At 35.9% G+C, this 21,521-nt stretch overlaps 1 protein-coding gene across 5 annotated transcripts in view; it reads right to left on the bottom strand.

Moving 5' to 3' along the window:
* The window catches only part of SGCE (sarcoglycan epsilon), a 67,889-nt gene that overhangs the window by 36,594 nt on the left and 9,774 nt on the right, over positions 1–21,521 (bottom strand). For 2 of the 5 annotated variants that reach the window (XM_064575256.1, XM_045864683.3), the window contains exons 2-4: positions 15,381–15,488; positions 4,614–4,736; positions 2,862–3,019 (exon numbers count right to left, since the gene is read on the bottom strand). In XM_064575256.1, coding sequence (XP_064431326.1) covers positions 2,862–3,019; positions 4,614–4,736; positions 15,381–15,488 — 389 coding nt within the window. Of the gene's footprint in view, positions 1–2,861; positions 3,020–4,613; positions 4,737–15,380; positions 15,489–18,863; positions 18,889–21,521 lie in introns of those variants that run through there. The other 3 variants (XM_045864682.2, XM_054505290.2, XM_064575257.1) reach the window with 2 other exon arrangements.

Genomic DNA, 21,521 nt, shown 5'->3' with positions numbered 1-21,521 from the left:
TAGTCAGCTATATATTTTTAAAATAACTTCTCCCAGTTTGTGGGTTGTCTATTTTTTTAATGGTTTATTTTGATGAACACCAGTTGACAAGTTTAACACAGTACAATTTCTCAATCTTTGTTCTCAAGTAAAAATATGTAGGTATTATTTAAGAAATGCTTCCCTACCCCAAACTCAGAAAAATATTCTTCAACATTTTCATACACTAGCTGAAAATTTTGCCTTTCACGTTTAAATCCTTAAACTATCTAGACTTGAGTTTTATATTTCTTATGAAGTAAGAATCTAATTTTGTGTTTGCCATATGGCAAACCAATCCTCTGAGCACCATTCAATAGACATCCTTTTCCCCGATCATCTGCGGCACCATCTCTTCCAAAATAAATCATTGTTCCTTATGTAGATGTATCTGTTTCTGGGCTCTCTATTCTATTAATTGATTACTTTGTCTATCTCTGTATCAATACAACCTTATGATAATTACCATAGATTTATAATAAATCTTGATACCTGGAAAGGAAAGAAACCTTTCCCCCTTTGTTTCTTCTTTAGGAGTATCTTGATTGTTCTTGGCCATTTATCATCTTTACAAATTTTAGAATTAGTTGACATTAGTTTCATGAAAAAACCTATTGCAATTTTTATTGGAATTTCATTGAATCTATAGATCAGTTAGGGGGAAAGTGATGCCTTCATGATTTCGAGTATTCCTATCCCTGAATAGACTACCTTTTCACTTACATAATCTTAGTATTGATTAAGTTTTATAACTTTCTCCATACAAACTCTGCATATCTTCTGTTAGATTTATTCTAAGTACCTTATAATTTTTGTTGTCATTAAAAATGGTATCTTTTTAAAACATTTATTTTCTCAATACTTGTTTTTCATGTACAGAAATATAACCAAATTTTTTATATTGAGCCTATAACTTACTACTAGGCTTTCTTAAAATTTTAGTAGTCTATAGACTCTTTAGATCATTGACTATTCTATTTCTTTCCTTAAATACTTACAGATTTAATATTTTTTTCTTTCTTTACTGCACTGGCTAGGACTTCTAATATATTCTGTAATAGATGTGGTGGAGGGGTTCATTCTTGTTTTGCTCTTCAATTTAAATGGAATTCCTCTAGTGTTTTCCTATTTAAGAAATGACATTTTCTCTTATTTTGGGTCAATAACCTATATAATTTTACTGAATATTTTTTAAAATTATTTTGACAATAACTCAAAATAACTTTCTTTCTTTATATCTCTCTATATTTCCATATCTACATAGATAATGGGTGTGTATACATTCTATTTATGTATCTATATATTGTCTTAAGGAAACAAATTTATTCATAGAAATCACTGAAAAGTCATGTTAATACAAACTTCAATTCAAAAGAAGAAACACCTTCTCTTGGCCAACATGGAAGCTCATATCCACAATCTATGGCTGATTAAAACTCTGGAGAAAAACTCAAAGCATGTAATCCCCTGAGTTTATACCACATAGAATATGTGCCACTCAGGACCTGTAAAAGCTCCTGGAAATTCCATTAGTAGTTTCTATGCTGCTGCCCTGGTCACTACCACTAAATCTTTATGGAATTGATCAGTTAAATTAGAATCTAAGCTCCTGTCGGCATCAGGGCATAAAGGACTCTCCTGCCATTAACTGCCAGTATAATTCTGATTTTGGTGGGTATAATAGACCAGGAAACACTTCTACTAGATTTTATATCCATTTATTTTATTTTTTAAAACATATTGATTCCCATTAAAGGCTCAATGTCAGTATTTTGTTTTTATTATTGTTTTAATTTCTAATACTTTCCAGGTGTAATGTTAGGTACTAGGCTAGAATCTGATGAATTCTAATACCACCTCAAGAATAAAGGTCAAACCTATCAGCATGGCTTACAGAGCCCTCAAAGATCTACCCCTACCAACATCAACACCTCTGTTCCCATCATTTGCCCTCTGGGGTGTGTCCTGCCTTCTAGTCACAATTAGAGTTCTCTGAGATCATGTGGTTTTGTTCATACCTCCAAGATTTTGATGTGTTGTTTTGCTAAGATAGCCTTCCTTCTACTTGTAAAGTGAATTCCTATTTACCCTTTTACAACTGCATCAAACAGTACCTTCTGATTAGAATGGTTATGATGATGTTGGCTAACAATGGATTTCCATTCCAGTGCTTCAACGACTGGACCAGAATCATGGCAGGACTCACCTCTTGCTCATCTTTCTACCACCAGCAGTGACCATAATACTTAGGATATGGTAGGAGCTCATCAGATGTCTGTTTATTTTATTTTTTTTTTAAGATTTTATTTATTTATTTGACAGAGATAGACAGCGAGAGAGGGAACACAAACAGGGGGAGAGGGAGAGAAGAAGCAGGCTTCCCGCGGAGCAGGGAGCCCGTTGCGGGACTCGATCCCAGGACCCCGGGATCATGACCTGAGCCGAAGGCAGATGCTTAACGACTGAGCCACCCAGGCACCCCCAGATGTCTGTTTAAAGACTATTTCAATGAACATGAAAATTTGAAATTAATATATAAAGCAAGTAAGTGTTTTAAGTTTGTATTTATTTTCTTAAATAGAATTCATATTATAATAATCTATTTCTTTAAATGACTTTAAATTTTTTTCCACTAATTTAGATTGCTCTTTTTTTATATATAAGAACTAAAACAAAGACCTTTGTAAATGAACAGAAAGGAATGGTACATTTCCAAATGTTATCTAATGTGTTTCTATGCATAAAATACTGAAAACCACTGTCATATAATTTTAATTTCAACATTTGAAACTCAAATTACAAAAAACTCAAAAATATAATTTTGCTCTTTCTAGTTAAATTACCTCAATTATTGTTGGTTTCCCCACATTTTCAGCTGTTGGAGACCCATATAGGACTCCATCACTATATGGTGTCCTTTGGATATATCGAAGCCATCCAGGTCGGTCTGGGTAACCCATTAAATTTGTGTTAAATGTTATAGGATCATTACTAATCTCGCCTAAATAAGAAGCACAGAGTTAAAATATAAAACAGTTATTTTCGCACATGCTGCTTTCATAATTTCAATCAAAATATTTCTAAAATCTTTTTCTTATATTTGTAGCAAACTAAATACACACCAAAAAAAAAAAAATTCCATCTGGGAATTCAGATTAGAGCTTCAAGTAAAGAAAAAATCTTTTTGGTTATTTAGTTGCCTAGAAATCTCACGCAACAAAGAAAGCAGTCATACAATGTCTTTGGAAATTTTGTTTTCTTTCCTTTTTTTTTTTTTTTGGTCACACAGGAGTGTGGAAGTTCTGCCAATGAGACAACTATCTTTCGGGAAAATCCCCTAATCATGCTGATGTAGTCATTCTCTTGAGAATTTTTTCTTTCATAAAACTCTGGACACTATCGAACTAATCTCAAGGGATATCTCAAAATGATAAAAGTGTCATCAAAACAAAAATAATGTAATTTTAAAACTTTGGAGAATGAGTTGTTAAATCCAAAAGAACTGTAACTAAGAATAATAACAACAACAGCATCATTTGTTAGAATGTGCCTGGCCTCTTCAGGCACAATTTCACCTGATTTTCAGACACACCTATAAAAGGGACTATTATTAGCCCTAATTTTACTGATGGGATATGTAATTTTTCATGTTAAGTACCTTCTCAAATGGTGAGATTAGAATTTAATCTCGGCTGATTCCAGAAACTATGCTCTTAACTACATATTTTCTCCCAAATGTTGGAGCTACTGTTCAAAAGGTTCATTTATATAGTTTTACAAACATAGAATGCCACATAAAAAAAACATTTTTTAAATAACTGATGAAAAGATTACTTTTTCTTACTGCTGGTGAGAACATGGTTATTTTCTATGACTGTTTTCAGTATGTTATTTATCATATAATCCACAAAAATAATATTTATATTAATTCTAATGCTATAATTTTCAGAAAATTCCTTTTTTATTTGTTACTTAAGTAGTTGTAATAAAACATATTTTTTTCTTGCTATTCTTTCTATATCTTCATTAATCTGATGGCATTTATGATAATCCAATATAACATAATTTAAAACAATGGTGAATTAAATAAAGCATCACAATTGGTATTATTTTGAAGGAAAATTTAATCTCCATTATATTATTATGAAGTTAAAATTATCTCATATTGTAAGAGCTTTCTTGAGAATTCTTTCTTAATACCATATTTCATCCTCTTCTACAACATATGTTTGGTCTTCCAAAAATCAATGTACTATGTAAGAATCTAAGTCTTAATACAGAAAACCATAACTGTACAGCTATAATTATTTCTATGCGAACATAGGTAGGTAGGTCCTTTGTCAGACACACAAAACTCAACACTGGAAAAGTAGAAATAAGCTTTTTTAAAAAATTCAAAAATGAGTTATTTCCTTCTGTACTTAAATTTCTAATCTTAAAATGGGAAACATCCTACAACAACCAATTTATCACATATACAGACCATTTAAAATAATGTTAATAATATTTGATCATATATCATCTAAATTATGCACACTGAACAAAAAGAAAAATTTAGTAAGTTAACCACTTTTTTTTTCCCACTGAGAACATACCAGGCTTGGGGTAAGGTGGAAATTCCCCCTTAAAATACTCTCTTTCCAAAACATGAACAAAGAGGACACCTGCGGACGGGTATACATTCCGATCAGAGTGCACCTTCGAGAAAATAGTGTACACTGAAAACAAAGAGGAAAGATAAGAGAGAGAAAGGCAAATAATGAGCTATGCTTTCAGTAATTCACTTACACTGTAAAGAAGGGTTTCACTTCTTTAGAAATTTCTGGGAAAACTAAAGCAACATGCAAGATATTGTTAAGAAGTTTGTTTTAAAGAGAAGTGATTTCAGGACAAAACATGGAACAACTCTTTCAACGTGGTATGTTTAGAGACTTTCAAATATTACGTAAACAAAATTAGGCACATTTAATAATTTAAATTGTTATTAAATAATGACATCCATAATATTTTTTCAGTAATTTCTTTTCATGGGCATTATTACCAACAAAATATATCATGAGAACTGAATGACTACATAATTACTACAGTTTTTTTTTTCCTTTTTTCAAAGCAAAGTATAAAGAGTAATTTTTAAATGGTAAGAATCTAAACTGTATTAACTATTTGCTAGACATAGCATATCAGACTATATAATGCCATCAGTATATGTAAGGTGAGTTTCATATACACTTATAAAAAATGCATTGGATACTTTTGCTGTATTATTCCTTGTATCTCTCCTCATATCTCTCCTTTATTCCATTTTACCCGATCTTGACATTTAATAAATCACACAATATAATCTATTCTACTATGCTATATCCTAAATAAGCAATAACAGATAATAAAGTTCAGTGCAGATGATTTCTTTAAATGAAATGGGGCAGATTTCATGATTTGCTGATTACTTAAGATATGTGATGTGAGTACACTAAATTGGCTAAACTGGTTTGATTAGTTCCCACCTATTGTTTTTCCTGTGATATCATCGTCTCCACCAACACATTACTGCCATACACTTGTCACCTCTACAATCTCTTTTAGTTTTTCTATCTTCCTGATTGGCTAGTGGCTGTAATTTTTAAACAGATAAAGCCAGTTCTTTTTTCTTAGTCACTGACGGATTTGTAAATGTAGTAATTAACCTTGAGAACTTCAGTGTTGCTCACCCTCGGCTCACAACTAACTAAAAGCCCTAGATAGCAAGATCATTGACAGTAAATTTTTCAGCATAAAAATAGGAACTCCCACAAAATGTTTCTTTATCTGTGAAAACTTGTCCCTGCAGTTCTGTGGATGGCTGCCAAAAATGGAGAACTGAACTAAAATATTTGGCTTGTAGCTTCATGTATCCATAGCTTTGCTACTAAAACACAACTTCAAAGGCTATGTAACAGACGGAAGGAAGCTGCAAGTTACGTTTAAACTAGGTATGTAGAGAGACTCATCCTTTCCTGACTTGCTTTGCTAGTATTCCTCAGTAGGCTTTACATGGCATTTAGAGTACCCAGCTTCTTCTCCTCAAAACAATTTACTCACCTGTGGAAATGGTCCCATTCCAAAGAACAAGAATGAACAAATCACAGAAAAACAGTGAGGATGATAACTGGCAATTTCCCCCCCGCTGGACTCCACAACGTCCCCTGAGTGCTAGGTGCTGTGGAGAATGTGAACACGAAGGAGACCCAGTCCCTGCCTTCCTCACCATCTGGCTTGGGAGACCAACGCCCACCTAACTAGGTATGATACCTGAGGTATCCTCTGATAATACCTGGAAAGATGGAGAGGAGCAATGGAAGCTGGAAAAGATCTGGAAAAGATTTATGTAAGAAGTAGAATTCAACATGGCTTGTAAAATACTGGCAAGATTCTGAAACTCATAGATGGGGATTTGGGCATTTCAGTGGTGAAAACTTGTACAAGATACAATTGTGGAATACTGGGGGGACCTTTCAAGGAAAAAAATTAAGCCAGTGATCCTGGGGTATAATTAAGGTAAAAGGAGAAAAACTGGTAAGAAGAGTCAAATTATGGAGATTTGTGAACCCCTACTGAGAAGTTACTTCATTCTATATGTAAAGGTATTTAAATTCCAGATCACAACCCTACATTCAAAGCACAGGAGTACTTTGAATAATCTAAAGGAATCTCTCCGGAGTTTATGTAACTTATTCTTTCTAGAGATTAAAACACCTTGAAGTCCAGCACTGAATTTTATTTACCTTTGTTATTTTCTTGGCACCTAGAAGGTGTCTGCCATAGCTGAATAATTTTATCGATGCCTATTGAATGGATGAATACCTTCTAGTTAAAAAGCACTGTGGAGGTAAACACAGGTGTTATATTTGTGGACTAAGTATATACATAATACTTCACTTAAATTTCCATTTTATAACTTGAATTAATTCTCACAGGTGTGTAGCAGTTTATGGGTTATCATCCGCCATTTACATTACAAACTCCTGACAGTCTCCCTTAGTTTTTGCTGCCATAAGGTAGTAAAAGCTAGCTTATAAAGCCAAAAGAAAGGTTGTTCATATGAAGCAATATATTTTTTTAAGAGTTTATTTATTTATTTGAGAGAGAATGAGAGACAGAGAGCATGAGAGGGAGGAGCGTCAGAGGGAGAAGCAGACTCCCTGCCGAGCAGAGAGCCTGATGCGGGACTTGATTCCGGGACTCCAGGATCATGACCTGAGCCGAAGGCAGTCGCTTAACCAACTGAGCCACCCAGGCGCCCCTATATGAAGCAATATTAAAATGATTCTGTTTTCTATATAACTTGGCAAGGCCTGAAGTGGGACCCTAAAAGGGTACCTGCCACTGCCTATCACCTCACTTCAGGGACTAGTACAGAACATCTCAGTTTCTGGTTCATAAAAAACTTTTCTGTGATCTCCAGAGCCAAACCACAATTCACCATGGCCCTCGTGGGTTTTGAGATGACATGCACATTTCCGTATTCACATGTACTCAATTGCCTTTCTGCAAGCTGCTGAGCCGCATCCTTGCTGGTCAGTTACCTTGGCAACTCGACAGTAAAGACTGCTTCTCTATAAGTCTAGGATGCCATTCACTTTGAGAAAAACATGATATGGATGTATGGTACATTCATCATCGAGAAATGGAAAATGACTAAGCCCTTATGTTTTGTTTGTGAAAATAATACTTCCTTTCTGTAGCATCAGTTTAAATTATGGGCACCCACACAACATTTTAGAGAAGCGCCCTTTACCTCTACCTTCCCCATTTGCTACTTACAAAACAGATCGCTCTTCAACAGAGGCTATTTGGGCAGTATTTACACCTCGCTTCCTTTTGGAAACAACAAATGACACAGGATTTGAAGTTACAGGCTCTTGTTCTAAACGCAAGCTATATAAATAATGCTGATATGGTCTGCACCAACAGCAACAACGGCTGTTACTCCGGCTAACACATGTTGTGCTCACATGTATCTGAGTAGTACTCACAAACAGAAAGCTTGAAGCATATTGTCTTCCTTAAAAGCAAATCCTGAAAATCAAATTTAAACTCTAAAAATGCACAGTACTAAAATCTAATAATCTCTGAAATATACATGTGTACAGTGTCATGCTAATCAAGCTGAGGTCACAGGGTCTGGTCTCTCTGTGTATCGCATGGCTTTGCAATTGTCTACGGCTGCAAATCCATTACCTCTGCAAACACATGCCACTGGATACAAATGAAACTGGAAACCAGTGTGTGGCTAAATCCCGTGCAAATCCATCACCATTAATGGGAAAAACAATTAAACCAAAAGTCCAGCCCACAGGGAGTCAAAAACATCATCTTCAAACAGCGAGGGTAGCTAGATTTGCAAAGATTAAAAACTGAAGACAGGTAGTCATAAATAACAGATTTTTTTAAAGGAAAAATTACCTATCTGAGAAGAGCAAAAAGGTATATGGGCAAGTGGCCAGGGTAATTACGTCACCCTCCCTAAGCGTAGTTCAATGTCCTTCATTACCATACCACCAAAAACTTCACAGAAACTGTTCTCTGTACATTTTAGTCATAAGGTACAGAGAAACTACAGGCCATTTCAACAATTATGTGACAGCAGAGAGCCAAAAATCAAGTAACAGACGGTGATGGCCATAGCAATGAAGTGGGACCTCATGCTAACTAAATAGCATCCTGTCTTCCTTTATTAATAGTCCATTTGAAATTTTCTCCCTAAGGGAGCAACATCGTGATGAGCGTGTGCATGTGAGTGCTTATTTACAATTACTTAAAAACAAAAGCAAATTTGGATGTATTTAGTAAACATTAAATTTTGAAAGGATTATGGTGGTGCATTGCTAATGAATTTACAGCATATAACTTCACAATTATCACAATGATTATTTTTAATGGCATAAGCACGTGCACAGGCACGTACCAAGTCCCTTCTCTACAAAAAAAGTCCAGAGAACACTTACCAGACCTTTTCCTGCATCACCAAGAATGAGTACATGGTCATAAAATAAACTAGCTGCTGAGTGTGAGACCTTGCAAGTCCCAGCTAGATTCAAATCTCAAAGCTGTCTCTCCACAGAACTCTTTGAGAAGAAAGTCAGAAAGTATTGTCAGTATTCATGTCCGGGTGGCCTTTGTTAGGTACCTATTATGTGTATCTCTCTCTCTTAGATGCTTTATCAACAAATTAATCATTCTAAAAGGTCCATTTACACCATCACTTGCTAATTTTTAAGGTTTAAGATAGTAAATCCTCACTTTACCACAAACCCCCGAAGGAAACATTTCAGGGAGCTGAGTTTTCTCAAGTACTGACTCAATCCTTTTTCATGATGGTAGAGGATCAGCATTTGGCACATCAATAATTGCACTCTGCTCTATTATATAACGACGCCCTTACGGACCGTTTGCTTGCCTTGTCATTTACTGATCACACACCTCTGCTAGCGGGTCCCAGTCTGCTAACGCTTTTTAAGGTTGTATGTTTTATAGATTTTCTGTTTTCTCCTCTGTAGACAACTTGTCAGCTGTCATTTCTCATTGTTATCAGTATGTTTCCTATAGCAGCTTCTCTCTCCCTTCTAATTTGCTGCTATTAATCTGCTGCAGGTTTAGAAACCAGACTACCAAATGAGGTGGCGTTGCGTGTTGAAGTAAGAACAAATTTGTTCTGTCTTAATGCACGCGGGGCTCTGCCAGATGTGAAAAACAGAAGCCTGCGTTTGCCGCATCGATTTTGGCCACCCGAAGACCCTTTTGTGGCTTATTTCCTGGTCCTTAGCTGATGTGGTATACTTCTGCTCTAATTGGGACATAGCCATTACTTGCGATGGCAGCGTAAACTCCATGTATTAAATGCATTCAGAAATAAATAAGTGTACCATAGAAAGTCTTAATTCAACCCATACATTATGTAAACATGAACTGTCAAATCAAAATGAATGGATTTAATGTGTTGTATAAAATAATTTCTTACATATTTGTTGTGTGGGAAATATACTGCATAATTTAAACAAAGAGATCTATTGATTAAGTGATCTATTACCCTTGGCAATAGCTAAGTCAGCCTAAGAATATTATAATGCACTATAATTAATAAGTAATTTATTAATAAGAAATTAAAGTCTATTCTAAAAGCATTTCAATTTTGTTAATTTGCCTCTCATGTTCAGAGAGTTTTAAGAGATAAGCTATTCAATGGGAAGCATGACAAGGGTGCTTTAACTGAGTGCAAATTACTTAAATAAGATGGTGCATATTTCTCAACTCTTCATAGTATTGCCTTGATAGTAAGTATTATCCAGAAAAAAAACTGGGGGTAAAAATGATGAAGAAGATTTTTAAAGACGTTTAAGATGAAAGATAATACTGAACCGTCATTTATCTGGTATAGCTTTGAAAATAAACTTTTGCCTAAGGACTAAGACATTTCCATTCCTCAAAATCCTCTTTACATTAAGAATCCTTATGTTAATCCTAATGTTAAGAATTGGAATATTATTTTAAAAGAAAGTTACATTAAAAATATAATTGCTAAACTTATTTTACTATATGATCACCCCTGATAATAAAACATTGTAAGTTCTGTCAGGAAAAAAATAAGACTTGTCTTACATTTTATAGCTTTAACAGCTAAAAGCCCTTTCTGAGGCTCGGAGCCCTGGTATCCGTAGCACTCGGAGAAGCTGCTACCAATTAATCAGAATTGATTATAAGAGATGAATCTCATTTGCTATCTCTGCATTGAGAGAACTCATTTCAGGGTTTTCAGAGTCTGATATATTTATGGTTTCCTTCCCAACCTATTTTTTAACGTGTTATTTCTATAGTCAAATTAAAATTTAATTACCAAACCAGATAATTGCTGTAGATAAATATTCTGAAGGGCATCAGTATCCAGCCAGGCACACAACCTGTGTAGTTGTTTTTCCTCACCAAGATTTACCTGGTGTTTTATCATTCCCGCTTTAAAAATCTTGGTTTTGAATCAGAAGCTTTTCTCAGCTGTCTGCCCTTCACCTTTGAGTTTACTCAACATCAAAGTGCTGTAGGCCATTCATTTGGCGGTGGCCAGCAACCGTTTCTATTTTGCAGACCATGCCTAGGCCATAGAATTCATCACAAGGAAAGCATTACATCGCCTTTTTAAACTTCATTCCTCTAAGAGATAAGGGCACTGTTCTTTACATGAGGAAGAAGACAAACCACGATTTGCGTCTTTTTCTACAAAAAGCAAAAAGGTTTTTTTTTCCCTCTCTCTCTCCCAACCAAAGCCACTTACCGAAACTATTTTGTTAAACGTCTTGATTTTCCATATTATGATCACATGTTTTTGTTTTCTCCTGTTGTTTTTTACTTAAATGTCAGTTGGAAAGTGGTTGCAAACCATTGTTAATTGGTGATCAATAAACTTAGTCCCATGAACGTTGCAGTTGAAAAGGACTTTAGATGTCATCCTGTCTGAGCAAGCCAAATATATTTCTCTAACTAAAGACAAATCATAGCATTACTTCCTACTTGGATATGGCCTCAGCATTCTCCTTAACCCAGAATTCCTGACAGATACTACCAATCAGAGTTGGCATGCACTTGCTCTCCTGGAGAGTTCAGTCCTTCATTTTATAGACAACAAAATTGAATCCAGAGAGACAAAACGATAGGTTCAAGCCTACAGGAATAGTAAGAGGAAAAGCCAGTGACTTGAACCCAGGAAGTCACGTATTTTGTTGATTTGAAAACATAAGGTAATACATTTGGTGTCTGTACATTATATTATTATGACCCACTACGGCAAGCTAATTATGCTGCATAACACCTTCACTTTCTTTTTTTTTTTTTTTTAGATTTTATTTATTTATTTAATAGAGAGAGCGTGAGGGGGAACACAAGTAGAGGGAGTGGGAGAGGGAGAAGGAGGCTTCCGGCTGAGCAGGGAGCCCGATGCGGGGCTCGATCCCAGGACCCCAGGATCATGACCTGAGCCGAAGGCAGTCGTTTAACCAACTGAGCCACCCGGGCGCCCCGACACCTTCACTTTCTTAATTGTCTCTCTTGTTTGATGACAAACCAGAATTTGACCAGATAATCCAAGTTCATTCTTTGTTTTGTGAAGTTATCATAATAACACTGCACAGTTGGAAGAAGTGCATTGACAATCACAATTTCAAGAAAGAAACAAACCTAAAGATTCTTTTGTTTAAAGAAAGAAACAAACCTGAAGTTTAAAAGGAGACATTTCAGCCATCATAACCAGAGCCTAGAAGGAGAAACTCATCTCCCTGGTAGACAGTCCTTTGAAGTCTTGGAACTTTGTGATTCTTCGTCCTGACTTTGCCACCCTTCAGAGGCAAAGAAGAACATGTATTTTCAGTCCTAGGAGCACTTCATGTTCCTCTCCAACCACACAGAAAAAGAAGACATCTAGAAAGATATTTCTATCTTCAAGCCTTGCCCGTTCCTTAACTGTCAGTGAGCTAAGGAGGAGCTCCTCTAAGATGGCAGAAGAAAATTCTAACAAATTATTCAGAGTACATAGTACTTCATTCCCAAGAAGGTCAAATTCAAGTTTAACACTTAAGTGGAAAATAAATAGGAAATCAGTACATGATTATTTTGACTTTCTCTTAGGAGGAAGTTTATTTTTTGTTTCTTAAGAAAAAAAGCAATGAAAGTCTGTCAGTAAACCTAAGGCTAACCCATTTTGGAAAATGAGTTTTCTTAAGTAAGAAAGGAGAATTTAAAAATATTTATCTAAGTGAAGTATGTAAGTTAGTAATATGAAGGCTTATTCCTTTTTTATTTAAATTATTCTGGAGTAAATTTTAAGTTTGTCTATCTCTACCCTAGGAAAAAGAAAAGGGACTCCATATTTAGAGGGCTCTTTATGATTTTTTTTTAAGTATTGAATGTATATCAAGGTAGAATGATGCCAAATGTGTTGCTCTGGACTCCAAATTCCTCAAAATCCTATTTATGGAAGAGACACCATCCCACTGCTGAAGTTTAGAACTGAACATTATTTTAAAAGAAAGTTATACAAAAAATACAATCACTAAACTTATTTTACTATATAAATGCTCTTATAATCTTTTGTGCTCTCTTGAAATTGTCAAAAAGAGATGATTGGGACTCATGGTCAAGAACATCTCAAAGAACATTTGATATCTGCAGTAACACTTAAAATGGCCTTGCTATATCAGCAACTGGAAATAATTCTCTTTATACAATTAATGAAATGTATTATTCTCTCTCTGTATTCTCTCTCTCTATAGAGAGAGAATACATAGAACTACATATGATAAGATTTAAGTACATAGAACTACAATGATAAGATTTAAATTGGATGAGGAGACCAGGAAGGGAGAAGAAGCTAAAGATGAGTTCAAAGAAACTGAGGATGTGGTACCTCGGTAGATTCAAGATATACTGATCACTTCTATTTTGAGAACTACGGTCATCACGCAGGTTCCAAGGAGAAAAATCAAATTGGGGTCCAATGGGAGCATGAAGTTTAAAAGAGGAAGAGACAAGTATCTCTTGAAGATTCTGGAGAAGGCTATATGCAAAGGTCTTGGAATAGTACATTTCACTAAGAAAGCACTAGAGTAGATGACTCAACAGCGTTTAACAGCTTCTTATAGAACACCTTTTTAGCAAATCAAATAGGAAACAGAGGAACATATTCAAAGATGACAGGAGTTCTAGAGATCAAAGTTAAAGAGAAGGAACTGAAGAAAAAAAAAAAGGATGACTGTAAATTTAGTGCAGAATGGTGTGAAGTCCAAAGGGAGAGTTTTTGGTGATCTCGTATGGGGCACTAGGAAATCAGGGCAGGTCCCAAATCCTCAGGAGATGACAGAGCATTATAACATTGCAAACGGCAACCTTGAGGGCCACCTGGGGCCATAACTAGGAAGATTAGAGCACAGGCAGAGTGGATGTGTCTAAGAAGCTGAGGGCCCTCAGCTTGATTAAAGAACCTGTCAGACACAGGTGGTCGTCAGGGGTAATTCCCTTGAAGAAACCAGGGAGAATCCCTTGAGAATATCTAAGGAGGGTGTGGGGAAAGGACTATGAGATGATGGGTTTAGGACCTAAAATAAGTGCGTTTAGTGCTTTTTAAAATAAATTTTTGTGATCCTCTCATGGGAAGTTATTGTTATAAAACTCTATGTTTTCTTATAGATATAAGCAATAAAAATTCCTTAGAAATGCAAAGGTGTTTGTGGGTTTGTTTCAAAAACAGCAGAGTAGAGGAGAATTGGAAGCCTCTGTCCTATTGTGAAACAGACCTGGGAGTGGGTGATTCCACCTAAGGAATCATTTGGTATGAGCTGGAAAAAGCTAGTAATTCCCAACTTTAGGGCTGTATGAAGATAAGGAGGTAAGCCAGGAATCACTCCTACAAGGTATCCAGGATTTGTTATATGGCAGTAAAGCTATTTTATCACCCCAAATGACTGTTCTTTTTAAATTGTTATTTTTATAGACACTTTGGTTGCCCCAAAGTTATGGAAACCAGGCTACATATCAACATGCATGACCACATACAGTCAAAATTTTGTGTGTGGGGGGGCGGGGCTGGGGCAAGGGGTGGTGGGCAGAGAGATCTTAAAGGCAAATAATCAAGAAATATTAAGTAAAAGCTCACAATGAAAACTGACATTTTGAAAACTACTAATCTTTTGGTTATTAAGTAAGTCTTTTTTCTCCCTGATGAAATGCATTATTTCAAAGGTCCTGGCATATTGCTAATGGACACATTTATGATAGGGAAAAAAAATTTAGAAAAAATAATCAATCATCCAAGGGTCAGGTCATCTTTCCAATAGAAAATAAGTGCCATCTAATTATTTAATAGCAAAACATATCAATTTGGTTTTGCAACAAAACAATCAGTCAAGAAATCATCCACAATTAGCCAAAATATTTTATAACCATTTTTCTAAGGTTGTATACTGTTTTTAAAATGATTTATGTTAAGCGTGATTCTTAATGTTTTTCAATGTTATAAATAGATTGTTATAATGACCACAATGGAACAATTTTTATAAGTGGCAAGCTAGTGACTGGATAAGGGTCACAATAGGTTAAAAACAAGAATTATTTTTAGTTAAAAAAAAGGCAAAACTATGGCAAAGGAAAAAAACTTAGAAAATAATGGATTAAGAACATAAAGGATCAGAAGTTTTAGAAGATTAGAAAAACAAAACTGGAGTTTTTCAGACTGACTTATCAAAAAAAAAAAAAATCCACACATGACTAAAAAAGCAAAAGGAATACTGGAAGCAGACATTTAATTGACTCCCCAAAGGAGATTTAGATTTACCACCTAAACTCACCATCTTTCTTCCCACCAGTCATTTTTCTGCTGATAATAAAACTGTTGGCCTGTTTGGTCTTCCAGTTAACTGTTCCATTTATGCCATCAGCACAGCTTAATAAAAAAGCTTTTCAGAATAAAACAAATGCACAAAAAATGAAATTAATGTCAAATTAAAATGACTATCCCAGGTCATCTACTATTAATGGAGATTAGATTCCTTCTAGCCCAACTAGCTGTTTAATTCCATTTAATAAATATTTGTTGCATGTCAGTACAAGGAATATGTGGGGATACAGGATAAATAAGACACAGGAACTACACCCCAACAAGTTTACAATCTGCAAGGATTGATAATTCATGTACCCAAATACGTATGAAATATATATATATACATAAACATACATAATAATTACACATACACACAGTGGTAGAAAACGTAAGTACTACAAAACCCTGAGTGGGGGAAGCCATTATCCCTGGCTAGGGATGTTGTCATAAGTTTAAGTATCATTTAAATTTCACAGTTGAGTTTTGGAAACATTACACTGGCAGAAATGAACATAATTGGGGTTAGGGGCTAATAAGTAGGGAGTTATCTCTGGAGTGTAGGGTAGCAGTCAGCCCATAAATTGAAAATAAAGGTAGGGCTAGTTATACGACATCATGAAGATAATACTGACAAAGTTTTCAAATTGCTGCATGTGGGTTATCAAAGGGGAATCAAAGATGACTTTGAAGATTTGATCCAGATTGACACAGAACAGTGATTCATTAGAAATCCCCCCAAAAAAGGAATCAGTTTCAGGAGAAAGATAATAAATTTGAGCCATATTAAATTCGGGGTACCACTTGGATATCCAGGTGAAACCATCTAAGAGGAAGATGGAAATAGAACTCTGGTGCATAAGAGAACTTACTGGGGCTTCAGATACAGATTTGGACATTCATCCCCAGAGGAATGATGGTTGAAGCCAAACCCCAGCACAATTCTTTAAACAGACCATGCTCCCAGGTAACATGTACTAGGCACTCTCATATCCAAAGTGATCGGAGAAGATACACCTTCATGTTCTTGAGTCATTCATCTATCCTATTTCCCATCAACCAAACTACCACTCTTATGGTTTACTCCCCTATTTTTTATTCTTACCTGTCAGACATGGGATTTGGGTACCATTTTCCTAACTATAACATTGGGTCTCCATCTCATTCTCCCTTCCTCTAGCCATCTCAGGTATGTTCCCTCTGGGTTCAGCTCAGTCCCAGAATCCCCCAGGATATATCCCACAGTTTGGTCCTAGCTTCTGGAGCTGAAATATAGCAACAAGGAACACACACAAAAAAAGTGGGAGGGACAGCAAAGGCAGAAGAACACGTTAATAAATACATTTATATAGCAAGCACAGAGGATGATTCAGCAAAGAAATCAGAGACAATGCAGTCAGAGAGGTTGGACAACCGAGCCTGAAGTGTCACATATGTCAACAGAAGAGATATCAAGGAGGCTGGAATCCACACCCTCACATAAAGGTCAAACAGAATGAGAGTTTAGAAAAGACTGCTAGATGTGTAAAGTGAGAAGTTACTGGTGACTCCTTGAAAGTGGAGTTCCAACAAAGGGATAAGAATAGAAGCCAAACTGCAAAAGGTCAAGATGTAGATGTAGCAAATACAGTTAATCTTTCAAGAACATTGGCCAGGATAGGGGAGCAAAGAGATGAAATGACATGCTAGATAGACTGAGATGCAGCAAGATGCAGAGAGGGCTGGTTATATGAAGGTAGGGAAAGAGATTTTGTTCAGAAGCTGAGGAAAAGACAAGAGAGAAACAGATGGAGGATAAAGAAAGGAGCAAAACTGATGAGACACAATGCAAGAGAAACCAGAATGGGTGAGACCAGCATATACAAGCAAAGAAAATACCTCATGATTCAGAAAGTAAGGACAAGTGAAGATAAACACTGGTAAGGGCACAGAAAACTTCGTGTTGAAAGGGCTCCTCACCTTAGTAAATCAGGGATGAAATGTATATTCTTTTTTAAACCGAATTTTGAAGAAAATTCTGAGCTTAAACAAAATTAGGAGAAATATCAAGTTCCCTTCCAAAATAAAAAAAAAGAATACAATTCAAAACCCAAGTTCTTAAAAACCAACAAACAAGCAAACAAAACCTCACGTGATCATTTCAGTGATAACCCACTAGTGGAAATCAAAGGCTCTAGCACCCCAAGCAAATAAATGACTTGGTTGGTGTGTAATTTTTAAAATACGTAAACTTAAGTGTACTATTTTTATATCTACTAAAAGATCAATCTTCTGGATGATTCACCTAATAAATGGTTGATTTGCTTAACAACTGAAATTAGGTCCTTTTAAATCTAGTTGAAAAATACCGTCATCACTTTCTAAATAATTTACACTAAAATAGGATAAAAAATGTTCATAGTAGTCTCTTGTGGCAAAATACCCCGCTCCCTGGGTTCTCCTGATCACTCGGTTCCAAAGGCAACACATAAGAATCACTTGGGTAGCTCTCTAAAAATACATATTCACACCCTCAAAAATTTATCACAAAAAAAATTTTAAAAACACATATTCATGACTCCACTGTGGAGAGTTTAGGTTACACAATTTCATCAGGCAATTCTCATATACATATATGAACTCTAGAAGACTGAGAGGATAACTACAGAACCCAAGGGTAGATAGGATATTCAACTGAGTCATATCATATGTGCCAAATGTAGGCTGACCTTAGAGCTGAAAACCTCTCCCATGGATTGGGGAGTTATCATAAAGAAAGAATGGTTTGAGTATCCAGACAGCACCCCTTTTATTCCTTCCTTTATTCTAACCCATTGGTTCTCAGACTACGTATGCATAAGAATCGGTATTCAGAGTTATACACAGAAAACTACACATATTGTACTTTATGGGTGATTTAAAGAATTAAACAAGTCCGTGAGATACTTTTGTCTTACACTTTGTCACGTCCTTGCCAGGTAAGCCAGCATATCATTGCTCATAATTTCCAGATCCTATGTAAGGGTAAACCAGTTGGCTTTTACAGGATTCAAAAGACAAATGTGATTGGTTTCCCAATCACTAAAAAATGGAAGCAGCATAAGATATCCCACCGATATTGTTCTATTTTAAGGCCAGCATGGCTTTGAGCATGTTCATTTTTTAAAAAGTTCATAGTGATCCATCTAAAGTTCTCCTCTGACCACAGAAGACTATAGTCCAATAAATCTAAAAAAAAAAAAGACAACTTTTTTATGACTCTATTCACCAGACAATGTCACTAAAGGCAAGACACAACATCATGGATGGTGTGTCTGCTTAAACATTCAAGTCCCACACCTCAGGAGGAGAAATCTCAGTAACATGGAAATAACTGTTTGTTTTTAATTGTGTGCCCAAGATCATGGATCCACTCGACTAGCTTCTTGTATAGAAAGTTACTATAATCTGTGCAATGACAAATGTAGATACTCACCGAAAAACATTATGATTTCAAAGTTTGATTTTTGTTAGAAAAGGACCAGAGCATTTCTTTTTCTGTGAGAACAAATTTCCTTAGTTAGCATGGGAAAATATAACTCAATTTAAAAAATATTTGCTCTATACATAACTTTTCAAGATTAAATATAATGTGCAAAAAAATTTTAATGTGTATAGACTGGTTCTTGGACTCTTTCCAAAGATAATAGACCATCCTCAGAAATCTTGAAAGAAACTCCACTGTGCTTACTGAGTTCATGATAATCTCTGCTACAGTTGTACCTGGATGTGAGTTTTGCTCTAATTCATAAACACAAAAGCAAAGAATAACATACATACTGCGCTTACACAGCCCCAAATAAGAAGACATTCACACCATTAACTGGCATATACAATTTAACCAATTCCTCAACGCTCCCTCTCAGAAATCATCAAAGCCTGAATTAATCCAAACGTGGCTGGCATGCCCTTAAAATTCCCTCGAAACCATACAATACTTAAAGTTTGTATTAAGATCCCATGATTTATTCTGAGTCTTGTAGCAGCATTACTGACGACATTTCATCTGGCCTGGGGCGAGCACTCTCTGAAGAGACATTACTCTTTCCCAAACCTGAATAATTTGCAGACTTGGGGAGGAGGGGTTTGTTATTTAATAAAAGCAATTGAAGAGCTGTGAATGGTGACTGATTGCTGATGAGCTAATCAGAATGTCAAGGGAAAGAAATAATAAATAATAACTTACTCCGACACTGCTGTCCAAGTAAACAGCAGGAAATGCCAAATGAAATTTAATCTGATTAACGCACTCACCTTAGAACCGAACTGTCACGTCTTTCTCTGTCCACTGTCTCATCTGTCTCTTTTCATATTTCACTTGAACGGGACACAGACTTTGTTTTCACAAAGTGGATATATAGCTCACGTCCCCAACATCTCTCTGCTTCTCTCACCATTCCCCACGTTGCTATGTTGCCTCCTTGTCCCCTACATCTTCTCTTCCCTTCCTTTCTGCAACCATCCTTAATACTTTTTCAATTGTCCCTTATATTAAGATATCTTCATATTTTTCTCTCGAAACAGTAGTCTTTGACATTATTGTTAGCTACCCTGTTTTGAATGCTAAGTGTGAGGCATTACACTCAGGGTTTTATACATATTAACTGATTTAATCCTTACATTATCGTCTATGTGGAGTAGGTCTTATTAGTTCCATTCTGCCATTAGAACAAGAAGTCTTGGGAAATTATGAAACTTACCCCAGGTCATGTGTTTACCAAGTGGCAGTGTTGGATTCTGAATCCATTTCTTGGCTTACTGCAAAGTCCATGTCATCTACTCATCAATACTAACACTAACCCCAAATGGTTAAATGGGAAAGCTATGTACAAACTACATATTTTTAAATGTAATTTGAAATATTGTTATTACTAGTAGGTCATCTTCGACTTATTTTTCTTTCTAGAAAAAGTAAGTTTCCCCTGACTATAGATTAGAAATAGCTAGAATGAGGCAATGTCCATAAAAATTAATTCCATGGGGCGCCTGGGTGGCTCAGTTGGTTAAGCGTCTGCCTTCGGCTGAGGTCATGATCCTGGAGTCCCTGGACCGAGTCCCGCATCGGGCTCCCTGATCGGCAAGGAGCCTGCTTCTCCCTCTAACCCTCCCCCCTCTCATGTACTCTCTCTCTCATTCTCGCTCTCTCAAATAAATAAATCTTTAAAAAAATTAATTCCATGCATTATGTGCATGAATACACACACACACTCTTCATTAAAATAGGAAATCTAAAAAGTTGGAAACTATGGGAGGGGGGAGAAAGCTTTGCTGAGGAGGACTGTCCACTCCAACCTCAGGAAAAGCTATTGCTAAGAGAACTGTCACAGCAGGATTTTAAACCCAAGAATGCCAAAATAAGAAGCCTTCAAACTTTGTTAAAACATTAGAGTTCCAGCAGGGCAAGATATCAGGAATTATTAAACACATTTGAAAATTATTTGAGTTTTATAATTTTAGCACAAGCTAGGTAAGATATTAGACTTCAGAGTGAAATGAAGTTGGAATACAGAAAGATAGTGTTTTCTATCAGAGTGTCTGAAGACAGAGTGTCTGGGTTGAAATCCCAGTTTTTGTCCACTGGGCAAGTTATGCAATGTCTCTGTACCTCGGTTTCCTTCTGTGGCAGGGACAGTTTAGTGCCCGCTTCATAGAGACATTTTACAAGTTATTAAATGAGACAATACATTTAAATCCTTCAGAAGAGGGCTTTGCACATAATATGTTTTCAAAAAATGTGAGCTCTTATTACATTTAATCTACAACTAATATGAAGGAAACTTTAGATTCCTTTAAATGTGATTTCTTAAAAAGTAGATGTTTAAATGAAAAAAAGTTGTTGCGAGTACAGTTGGCAAGAGAGACTTTAGCACTCTCTTTTTTGTTTTCACAGTCATTAAGATACATGAGAGATGATAATATTTCCATAGCTGAGTGGAGTAAACGCTGGAGGCTGCTAATGAGCAGAGGCAACAGCCCAGGGGCTCGAAATACCCCCCAGTCCACACGGCCTCCCGGAGGACTAAGAGGATGGCACTGGCCAGGCATGCTGGGTGAGAGCTGCAGCTTAATCCTTTTGAGGAAAGCCAGATGCAAT

The sequence above is a fragment of the Mirounga angustirostris genome, unplaced genomic scaffold (genome assembly GCF_029215605.1).
Source record: "Mirounga angustirostris isolate CCGP_5_RB_7025 unplaced genomic scaffold, mMirAng1.0.hap1 SCAF_12, whole genome shotgun sequence".
Classification (NCBI taxonomy): domain Eukaryota; kingdom Metazoa; phylum Chordata; class Mammalia; order Carnivora; family Phocidae; genus Mirounga; species Mirounga angustirostris.
Note: the sequence above shows the minus strand (reverse complement) of the source record. Positions and strands in the feature narration are given on the sequence as shown.